The sequence below is a fragment of the Eurypyga helias genome, unplaced genomic scaffold, assembly GCF_000690775.1.
Source record: "Eurypyga helias isolate BGI_N326 unplaced genomic scaffold, ASM69077v1 scaffold44431, whole genome shotgun sequence".
NCBI classification, from domain to species: Eukaryota; Metazoa; Chordata; class Aves; order Eurypygiformes; family Eurypygidae; genus Eurypyga; species Eurypyga helias.
Genome location: NW_010231222.1, coordinates 42,817 through 55,043, shown reverse-complemented (window position 1 = coordinate 55,043; position 12,227 = coordinate 42,817). Strand labels below are relative to the sequence as shown.

The window sequence follows — 12,227 nt, the reverse complement described above, 5'->3', positions numbered from 1 at the left end:
AAAGAGATTTAACTCTTTCCTGACTCAACCCAACACAATTTCTTACACAAAGTTGACTGTTACTGAGATAGATGCGTGTTCCATGCAGGTAATTTAAAACATCTAGACTTACTAAATGGATTAAGGAACACTCTCAGCTGCATATACATTCATCCACCTATCTATTCCATCTCTATCTCAGTGCATACCTCATCACATTCTTCAGTAAGAGGCTTTACTGATAAATCTGCTTTAGGACTTGTTAGGATTGGCAGTCTGAACTGACAACCCTTGGTTTTACTACTTCTTAGCTGCTTGTTTTTACTTTCTTTTGGCTTGTTTGCCATGTGTGAACTGTTGATAAATATATTTAGGAGCCAAACTCCTTTCCTTTAAAGTCCTCATTTCATCTCTTATTAATAGTCTCAGGTCTGTTTGTCTTTACCTGCGGCTGGAATGGACATGAACATGAATAGGGGCAACATATGTCAGCTGCATCTAGCCAGTTTAAAAGTGTTGAAGTGTCTGCCCTAAGGCTCTAAGAAACCAGTTCAACTGATAAGACTTCTCCCTTCTGTATTCATATTTTATGGTAGCAATGAGGTTTTCATCCTAATGTCGTTCTTATTCTTAGAGGACAGGGTTATATGGTATGTGAGCTATATTATTACATAGACTATTGGCCATCTCTGGACTTTAAAAGAATTTTCTATAGCTGTTAACCTTGAGCACTGGCAACTTGATTGCTAACACTGAATAACCAAAGCTGTAGAAAGGAGAAAAAATTCTAACTAAAAAGTGATTCAATTGGATTCTTTACTATTTTCTTAAAAGCTGGTTAACTTTTTCTTGGAAAAAAACCCCCAAAACAAAAATGCTTAATATTTAAGGAAAGAGCATCCTGAAAGTTTATTATTGGAATATCATACCTTTAGCTAAGGTTCTTTTATGTGGATCTCTGTGGCATGTGAGATCTTAAAAAAGCTAACAAAGTAAAAGTAAGGTCTGATAAGGATCTTTGAGTATGTAAGAATTTGTATATGTCTTCTGAGCGAATTTGGAACAGATGTTCATTGAATTTATTGCCTACCATAAATGATACAGCATAAACTAGTAATTTGGGGGGACTCCCAGGTGTGCACTGCTACAAAAATAATACACTGGTCAGAACTTGTTAGTCATGGTACTCTCCTACAAATTACAGCCTATCCAGTCCCATCCAGGTTTTATAACTTTTTAAATGCATAGTTCTGTGTAAAAGCATGCTACATGCTTTGTCGACACAATCCTAACAGCTGTGTATGAAATCATAATTATCCTTATGCCACATTAGTCTGTGTACTAGGTTATCTATATTTATTCCTGTGTAAGCGGTGCACACATTAAAAGCTGTCTTTCTTGGCCTTGCACATTTCTATGTGTTGTTCTCTGGTTCTGTATGTAGGCACAGTTATTTTCCAGTGAATTTACTGAGAATTGGAAACTCTGAATGGTCCCTAGCAGCTTTGACTTGCCATTCCCCTTTCAGTTACTGAATTCATTACATAAAACATCTCCCAACAGCACAGGTGAGGGAGGAGAAGGAGTTTCAGCTCTGTAGCTATCTAATAGAACTGTCATAGCACAAAGTAAACACCAGCCTTCCCTGGGACAATATAGAATACTCAGTCAGAAATGAGGTTAAAAAAATTTATGTTTTGTTGTTGCACTGGGAACGCTGAGCTTTGTGCTGTACAAACTGCATATTCTAGTGGAAATATAGAATGATGAAGGTGATTTTTTCTCTGTAAGGCTGACATGGATTTTAATTTTTCCCAAGTTTTTAAACGATTAGGTCAAATCCTCAGATTCAGGGCACCTTTTCACAGTTTCTTTGTAAAACAGACCTGAAGTTGCCATTTACACTTCAGCTGGGGGTTTAGCAAAATGAAGATTCGGTAATACTTCAGGAGTTCAGCTATAAACACTGTGAGATATTAGAACATTAATTCTCAATAGAGTTCCAATGACCTTTTCAAGACCCACGTTGCAGTCAGTTTGCCCCCACAAAACACCCTAAGCCAAAGAATCACAAGACTTTCACAGTGCTGTGTTTAGTGTGATTTGATACTGTCTTTTCCAAAATGATCACCTGATTATCTCTGTGGGCTCGGTAGTCATAGAGGTTAAATGATGTTCATATGTAGGGGAATTACTTCAAGCTAATGAAATACCTTACTTGTCAGGTTCTCGGGTTTTTTTAATGTCTTGTGAATAGCTTTAATGTGGAAGATTTACTTAAAAAATTACACTCTGCCACATACTGGGTATGCCTGAATACCTTTAAGTATTCTTCAGGGACCAATCATTGCTGACAGTGCTGTAAGACAGGAGTCCTTTGTATTGGTTCAGATCCTCTGCAGGCAGATGTAGACAAAGCTTCATTGGCTACACCAGATTATACCAGTAAACAGTAATTTTACTTTGGACAAAACAGTTATAAACATAGACTCAGAAGAAAGATACATTCATGGAATAAGATTTCAGAACAGTTTCCAGCCTCGTCATTCGGCCAAGCCTGAAATCTGGCTTTTTTCTGAGATACCACGTGGTATCCTCTTAAAAAAAAAAAAAAAGAGGGCAGCATCTATTGTCTGGAACAGAAGGATTGAAATGATGTTTGTGCTGAGAGGGCACATTTTAAAAGTGCCTATTGAATCTGGCACTTTTTTTCAAAAGTGCCTATTGAATAAATCTTACAGAAATTCACGAGGGCTTCTGCATCTAAAACATTGTCTGCTTAGAACTTTCTCATCTTTATCTGCTTGACCACCTAGAAAAAAAATTGAGAGGTTTGTAATCTGTGGGAGTGTGTAAATAATTCAAAGTGAGTGGTGTGTAGAAGAAAATAGTTAGACTTTACCCATATTACTGTCTGAATAGTGACTGATTTTTGAATCTGGAACAGGTTTTTTTTATTTTCTTCGTACTGATTTATAATATCAAATAGCAACATATTTGTGAAGTGAGACTGTATTTACTGACCTCAGGTCCAAGTATAAAGAATAGAGCAATTGGTGTGGTTTTTATGGTGTTCCTAGTAATCTGATTTACTCTATGCTGAGATTAAATGGAACTGCAGAGGCATATTCTGTATGTCCTCTTTTATTTTAGACTTTGCCTTGCTTAGCTTTGTCTAAGTTTGACTTTTGGTAAAGGTCAGCTAGTGTCTCAAATCCGTGGAAGCAGTTGCTGCAGGTTGGTACCAGAGGTTTTTGGCCTAGGAATTATTTTTGTCTCGTCCATTTCTTATCTCTGCAAGATGGTGTAGGATAAGTTAGCTGTGTGGGTTTGGGACTAAACATGCATGGCGGTTGACAGAATTATGCAGTCATCGTGATCAATATGCACACAGGTTTCAACTAGAAAGTCAAGCACTGTGGCAGCATTTAATTTCTTGTCAATAGAAGAACACACTGAATTTATTATGTTTCATTTTGACTTTTTTTTTTTCTCTGATAGATTGATGGTACTTTATATGTCTTCTGTAATGCACAACCATCACTGTCACTTAGGGATTATGAAAAGCTCTCTTTTTTTTGCAGATCATCCGGTGAATGAATTTTTGGATCTGTTCAATCGCCACATGCTTCCTCATGCAATAGATGAATCCCACGTTGATGCAGAATCAACTCAGACTGAACCCTGTACTTCAGACTCTGTACAGGATTCATCTGAATATATAATATTGGATCCTTTCTTTCCAAACTTTCTAGAGTTTGAAGAAGAGGAAGACTGTGAAAATACTACTGATGTTACAACTCCTCCAGCTTTGCAGTTCATCAATGGAAAGCAGCAGGTTACTAGTGCACCTAAGAGCACAAAAGCTGAGGAAGCAAGAAGTGACCAAATTGAAAGTGTTGCACATTCCAAAAATGTAACCTTTTCGCAAATCAATGAAACAAACACATTTATAATACCTGAAACTGAAGCTTCTGGTACTATGCAACCAAGCAAAGCTGGAGAAGTAATAGGGGCGTTTGGAGTTACACAACCGACAGCAGATGTTGCAATGTTAGAACCTGTTTATAGCGGTGAATCTGAGGTTGCCACAACAGATAAATCAATAGCAATTACTTCTTCATATGAGCAGTCTCTGCAAAAAAATGAGACTGTAACATGGCATGGAACTGATGAGAGCTCTACAAAAGAGACAAAAAACCTGCTTTTGATTACTAGTGAGTCTTCTGGGGATGGCTACACCGAATCTGATTTATCCAGTTCTGTCTTCTCAGAAATTGTGACAATGTCAAGAAAGGAAGATGATGAAAAAAATTCTGGTATAACTTCTGCTCCTGATGCTTTTACTGTGGAAAATTCTGCTGTAACTGCTTCTCTGGGTGCTGTTTTTAATACTGCTTTGGTAGGCATAGGTGTGAAAGACCTTATTCCAGAACAGACAACCCTTGCTCCAGGAGATCATTATAAATCAACTCTTAAACCTAATACAAATTCCCATGCTGAAAATCTTCTGGAGACAAGTGGTCATACAGCAAAGCCTGAAATGAGTGCTTCCTTTATCATTCTAGAAGGCTCTGGAGATGTGGAAGAGAACATCACTATAACTTCACCCATGACAATGCAAACAGCAGTAGCAGAAACACTTTCAATGCAAGACATTTCTTTGGGCTCCAGCACAGCACTGCCAACAGAAATTTCTGTAACCATTTCAGGAATCACCTCTGCTATGGCCAAAGGAATAAGCAGTGTTTATTCTGCCTTTGATCAAAGTTCTGAAGTAACTGTTGTCACCAATTCTGTGTCTGACTTCATTATGGAAAAAGTAGTTGACAGCCCTCTTGTAACTGAAAAGAATGTTAGAGATGAAAAAGAAATACAGACTACAGTTTATTCAAGTCAGGAAAACGCAGCTACTGCTGTAGAGGGAAATTCGGAGTTGAATGAATTTGGGAGCACTACTAGTGAAGTCAGAACTGTAAGTCAAGAGCCCACTCCGCCCAGAAAAACAATACCAGTAACAGGTATCATCAGTTCTGAAATCAAAAAGGTCACCACCATTCCTTTCTTGAGAGAGAAGAAGCTTTTTATGCATGAAGGATCAGCAGAAGAACCAGCAGACATATTTTCAGGGGGTCCCACAAGAAAAGTGGTAAGTACTGACTCCCCATTTATTGATCCAGGTTCTGGAGACATAGATGTTATCATTGAGTCTACTACTTTGACTGCAGTTCCACTAAGGCCTGTCACTGAAACACAAACAGAAAAGCATGAAGGAAAAGTTTACAGCATAGATGATGCTTCATTGAAGAATGCAACAACAGAATATGTAGAACATGCGAGAACAGATGAATCGGCCATAACAGTTTCAAGTACTCGGTCAGATGGCTTGACAAAGGAGCTTGGAGTAGCAAGTCAGATGTCCCAAGATGTATTTTCTACAGGAAACCCAGGAGAACAAAATCAGGAAACAGAACCAACTTACACATCTCCTTCTGAAGTAAAATCTAGTCCTGGTTCTAGGAAAGAGAGAATATCTCAGGTTGCACCAGGAGTTAAAACTGAAGATTTAGAAACAGAAGAGGTCACAACATCTCCAGAATCAGTGGTTAGTAAGAGCCCTCATGACATCATGGTGACACATGGTCCTGACAGTATAAAAGCAGTAGCTGAATTTACAGAAAACAAAAATGCAAAAGTTAGTTCTTCAACTGTCTCATTAGGCAAGATTCTCCTGATTGAGCATGGCTCTGGCGAGGAATTCAAAGGTGACAGCAGCACCACAAAACTAATGTCTAATGGGCCTACTGAAGAAATACTTAGAAGTCATTTCTCATCTATTGATCAGGGATCTGGAGAAGCAGACACATTCATTGAATCGTTTGCAAAAGCAGCAGTTTCACCCAGTGGGATACCAAACACACGAGAGAAGTATGACAAAAACATTGTCAGCACACCGTCTATGGATCATGCCTTCACTACCAAACCCGATGAACTAGTCACAAGTACTGAACATGAAGTAACCACAGTGGAAACCGTAGCTGACATAAGCATGGGAGAGAACACAGTTGATGAGTTCACAGTGAGAGCTTTTACTACTAAGATTCCTTTGGTGGAAGATAGATATTCTGGGCCAGAAAGGCCAAGAGAAATTTCACCAGAAGCTATAGAATCTTCTGAAGAAACAACAACAACAGACCCAGTCTTTAAAAATACACAGGCTAACTATGAACATCTGGGACTTTTACATGTACTGACTGTCAGTCCATATTCAGAAAAAAAAGAATTAGAAACTGAATCTGTTCAAAAACTACTTTTGCCATTTAATGATGACAGAGTAACTGAGCCTGCAACGACTGAAAGGAAATACATAAGCTCTCCAGTTACACATACAGAGCAAGAGGAGGAGTTGGTTCCCTACAAAAGATATTCCCACATCACTCCTGACACCTAAAGAAGAAAAGCTAACAAATAATGAGATCATCAGTGATCCATTATTTTCAGGACAAGGATCGGGAGACGACCTTGCTGTTATTCCTTCTGTAGTGCCATTGTCTGTCAAAGAAATAATGAGTACTTCAAGTCCTCAAACTTTTCATCCTGCAAATACAGGACCTGACCTTTCAACTGTCCAGACACAGGACTTTGAAAGAGGAAGCACTGAATCAAATACTGAAGTTAATGAAGAAGTTACGAGTGCTGTAACTGAGCTGCTCTCAGAAACAGAAAACCAGTTCCCCAGCTCAGTGATCACCAGTTCCCCAGCTTTAGCAGAGGAGAGTTCCAAGAGCTTCAGTTCTAAAGAGATTAAAGACATGACTCATTACTTTGTTGTGATTGAAGAACCTCACAATACGGAAACTAACTATAGGAGAGGAGAAAATGAAACAGTTAGGACAACAGCTACTTCTGTTTCTCAAGAGGAAACTTCACATTTGCTGCTTAAAGATGGCGTAACTCCTGTTTCTGTAATACTGAGTGGAACTCCTAATCTTGAAACAGAAGAATCGCTTGTAACATCAACAACAAGAATGCCAGGCAGAGTATTACCTGAAAGCTCTGGAGAAGGATCTGGCTGGGTTGGTGTTTTGGATTCATCTTCTTCTGATATGTTTACTCATTTGACGGTACCCCCTGTATCAAAATTAGAACTAAATGCTTCATCAGGTGTTCCTGGGGATGTTTTTCCTGAAGTTATGACAACAAAGGCACCCATAGGTGGATCACAGACTGTGACCACAGGACTGGCATCCCTTTCTACAGAAGAAAAAGAGACTGAGGCAAACCCATCTGCTGTTCAACCAAAGACACCTACATCAGAAGAACTAACAAGTGATACTGGGATCTATGAGAAAATTATTCCCATGACTGATGATAAAAGAAGTGTTATATTGAATGTTTCTGTTTATGGTGATATTACACTAATTGAAGAACGACTTCAAATCCCATCAGAAGAAATGACTATTATAGACATGGATCACTCAAAATCAATGCCTGAAGATATAATAAGTGTGCAGACAATGCCAAATCCTGTCATACAATCAACATATGGCGGTGATGATAGCATGACAGCTGAAGGGGAGAAATATGATTCAACCCCTAAATTTTCCATAACCAAAGAGAAGACACTTGGATCTGGTGATAGTCTTTCTTTGACTACTTCCGGTCAGCCAAGTAGTGAATCAGTAACAGCTGGGCACAGACCAAAATTAGATGACAAGGATTTAGGTTCAGGGAATGTCATTAAGTTTACAACAGAAGCTCTCATCACTCCTGAAGTCTCTGAAATGGGCATTTTCCTGCCTACAGTGCCATCACTGGCAAGCCCTCATGTGTCTCATGAGTCTAAACATGTTGTAACTAGCACACCAGGAGACACCTATGAGCTGAGTACTTCAGCAAACAGCCAAGTAACAGCAGATCAGAGTGAAACAATCCCTGTCTCTGGCTTTTCTGGAATGGGCCAAGAAGAACTGGATGATAAGCAGCCTGTGATTCCTTCTCTTACACCCGTTTTAACAACTGAGACAGAAAAGACTTTGACAACTGACATGCTTGATGTAAGCATTGTCACCACACAGCATACATCCCAACTGACAACTGTGTCATCTAGCAAGAATGAAGAAAAGCATCCTACAGTATACACAAACACAAAATCGGCATCAGCAGAGTATGAAGAAACAGATTTAATGAGCTTTTATTCTGTACCTCAAACTCCTAAATCCTCAGTAACCATACAGTTAGTTAATGGAGTATCTGAGTATCCAGAGGTCATCATTCCAAGTACATCATCATCAAAGGGTTCAGATCAGTCTGATCATTCATCTGAAGGAACCTTCAAAGAGGTTAGTTCTGATATTGCGGCAACGTATAAACCACCCACGACAGACATTCTCGACAGAACAGAGTCTTCTCTGCTGGAGTTTTCTCCCAAGTCTGTTTTAGAAAGCACAACTACTGAAAGTACTCCTCACTTTAATAGACTTGTAACAGACGGGACAGAGGAGCCAGAAACCTCTGTAACTGATTTAGCTCTTGAGGAAGAAGCTACTGTTTCTGGAGATTCTCCATCAATACATGTCTTTCCTACTGCTTTTCTGAATTTTGGAGAAAGAGTGAACACAGATGTTCCAAAAGTTAGCACAATAAAAATTGAAGCTTCCTCAGGGAAAGTGAACAACCCCCATCAAGATGACAGGAGTACTGAGAGAGAGATCCCATGGCTTTTTTCCACACCTGTTTCAGATTCACCCAATAGTATTGCAAGTGAAGTATTTAAACCTGACCAGGAAGCAGTTACAATGTTGGCTTCACCTTCCCAACCTGTGCCTAGAAGCATGGAAACACAATCAGCTTTGTTTAGTCAAGAGGAGATCCCAACAATTTCTTCTAACATTGCAACAAACAGCACTGCCCCTGGAAAGAGTCTGTATCAAAATGAACAGTCAACAATAAGCTCTGAGGAGCCAAATACTGTTGAACTTGTAACTTCATCATTTTCCCTTCCGGAAGTCACTAATGGATCAGATTTCCTGATTGGCACCAGTGTGGGTTCGGTTGAAGGCACAGCGGTGCAAATTCCAGGTAACTTACAAATATGATTGCTGTTGTGTATGTTTGTTGTGATACTTGTAAATGTCTGTCTTGACTCTGATGAGGGGTATGACAATCAGAGCACTGTGTGAAATAACAACAGAACTTGAGACCCGTAAGCTTTGAAATCAGCATGGTTGTAGCCTCTACAAAGTGAAGGATGATGGGGCTACTCAAGCTCAGAGACTTTTCCTGGGTGTTTGTATCGTGGAGCTCTGGATCAGACTTGAGGTGACCAGCTGGTTCTAAGAGGCAGGAAGGTAACATTGATTGTAGTAGAGAATTCATCTGTAATTTTCCGATGTCCAACAGTGAACTTTTTCTGATAGCTTTTTCCGTGTTTGACATGATGATAGCACTTACACAGTCAGTTTATAGGTAGGGTTGTTTTATAACTTCTTGACTTAGAGGATCTAGTGCGCATTTTAGGATCAGAATTTTCTATAAAAATTAACTTCTCTTAACCTACCAGATAACTTTCCAAACAAGAGAAAACTGAGGCTTTATATTTTCAGCCTGTCTGTTGCTTTAACTGGTTGATACGGTGTCTGTCTCTTATAAATTACAGATCTTTTTGTTAGACATAATTTGCCCCAGGATTTTGTTTTACATAATGGTTATTAGGCACCATTTCACCAAATACACAGATGATGCAGGTAGTGGCAGTATAAGTAGCATCGTTTCAATTCATATTTTATCTAGATATGGCTGAGGAAAGAATAGAAGTGGCTTGATTTTATAGGGCTTTCTATCAGTTTTCCTCAAATAATCCAGATTGTTGTCAATATGAAAATGTTTACTGGGAAAATATCCAATCCATAGATAGTAAATGCAAAACGAACATTGCTAGGTGCTCTAACACAGCCCTACATTTGGGACTTTCAGTCCCAGGAAGCAGTCCTAAAACAAGCACCCTCTTTTATGGATATGATCGGATTATTTTCGAAACCTCCAAGTGAGATTCTGACCACTTAATTACAATCCCAGACATATGTAGAGAGGATTTTCCTCTAAAGGCTTTCAAATGAACCTTCTGCTTTCCAGTGACTAGATAGGGATCTTGGTCCTTTAAGACAGCTTCTTTAAATGTCTCACTTGCAAGGGCAAAATAATTGTTACTTATCTTTTATTTCACAAATTATAGTCAGATAGTTTTGGAAAAATGTAAACAAATATCTAAACTTTTCTCATGTTTCTGAATTAACTTAGGTTGCAGAACTCTCTCATCCATTTTTTAAGTTTTCAAACCCAGGGCTTTCTTCTTGTATCCCAGAAGGACTGTCTTCATGATTTTCCTCTCACTCTAAGATAATACTTAAGATTGTTATCCAGTGCATATTTTTTTTGTGTGTGAATGATTGCTCCTAGGCATTAGATCAAATGCAAATACCTAGGTATCTAAATTCAGTTGACATAAACATCACTAGAAGCATAAAGCTCTGCAAGGAAAAGCTATTCTAATGATAACTCCCATAACAACTGAGGATTTCACAGCAGGTAAGCTTTTATCTTAATGTTTTAGTTCTGTTACGATTGTATACAGTACGTTTATTTTTATTCTTGAAATGGGTTTTTAAGAAAGACTAGTGAGAAATATGCATGTGTGAAAACATTCTTTCAAAAAAATAAGACTCGGTGGGCATTGAGTGATTAAATATAACAAAGTGAAACAACAGCAGCGAGCCAGATTGTTCTGTGTACCCAATCATTCTACATAAACTAACCCTTTTCAAAAACAAGCATTTTCCATTCATTTTGCATATGTTTAACAGTTTTCAGCTATAATTAATTGTCATGTCATGCAAACTAAATCCTCAATACAATATCATGACTTTCAAATGTAGTACACATTGCTATGAAAAAATGTAATTCTGAAAATTATTTATACTGGTTCACAATAAATGCCATGTAGTTATTAAAGTTGAAAACAGTGATGCCTGAAAATAAGCTTTACTATTTTACAAAACTATTTTATTGTCAGTAGTCTATTATGTTAAAAGAGTTTCTGTAAGTACAGTAAAGCCTGAAACATCAATGAAGAAAGCTTTCTTCTTCTTCCAAAAATCAAAAAGACACCAGTTCTTTGAAACTACAGATTTTATTTTTCTACTTGTTTAACAGGCCAAGATCCATGCAAAAGCAATCCGTGCCTTAATGGTGGTACCTGCTATATGCGTGATTCGTTTTACATCTGTACATGTTTACCAGGTTTCAGCGGTGAGCAATGCGAATTAGGTAAGCTGATGCCATCTAGATACTGATTTTGAGTGTAAAGTTTTCATACATGAGATCTGCGTAAGTGGTGTGTTTTAAAGCTGAAGAATACATAGACATTTGAAAAATTCTACAGTTAGACATTACTTAAGAAGAGTAAAATGAAGGAGGTCCCCTTACCCTTTTTCTCTCTCACCCTGAAGTGCACAAATGTATGCATACACAAATATAAGAAAATTGTGAATTGACTACGTGATCTAGAATTCATAACATTAATAAATATATAAAATAAATCAAGTAAAGATTAATACTTGGGATAGTTCTTAACAGCTTTGTGTAATTATTTGAAAGAGTGGTAAAACTAAGCCCAGATGTGACTGGGAAGCTGAGCACTGAATGACAGATTGATTCCTGCCCGCCCCCGCCAAGGAAATTGCAAATATCATTGTAATCTTACACACCTTTGGTATAAAATCAGATTTTGTATACCAAAAAATTGTTATTTTGCTAACTCTTCTAGCTGAGGTTCTAGCTGCCTGTGACATTAGTGTTTACCTTACTATGACTGAGTTTCAGGAGACTCGCAATTACAGCTCAGAACAACTATCTTTTCCTTCCAGCAAGCAAGCCAAAGTACGATAAAAGGGGTAGTTTGACTGTTTAGTGTAGAGCTGGTTTAAGCCTTTTAAAAGTTTTAAGTTTCTAAAATTTGAACAGATATAGTTTTTGTAATAAGTTTTCTTAAATAAAAACATTTTTATAAAAGCCTTTCATATAGTGTAGCAATTATTCATTATAGAATCCTAATCATTATAGGATGGTTTGGGTTGGAAGGGACCTTAAAGACCATCTAGTTCCCCTGCCATGGGCAGGGACACCTTCCACTAGACCAGGTTGCTCCAAGCCTCATCCAGCCTGGCCTTGGACACTTCCAGGGATGGAGC

The 12,227-nt window shown here is 38.2% G+C and overlaps 1 protein-coding gene across 1 annotated transcript in view; it reads left to right on the top strand.

Moving 5' to 3' along the window:
- Window positions 1–3,422: 3,422 nt before the first annotated feature.
- Window positions 3,423–12,227, top strand: part of LOC104516583 (versican core protein-like) — a 36,460-nt gene continuing 27,655 nt past the window's right edge. The window contains 3 exon segments of the mRNA XM_010160958.1: window positions 3,423–6,387; window positions 6,389–9,060; window positions 11,191–11,304. Coding sequence (XP_010159260.1) covers window positions 3,446–6,387; window positions 6,389–9,060; window positions 11,191–11,304 — 5,728 coding nt within the window. The 5' untranslated portion in view covers window positions 3,423–3,445.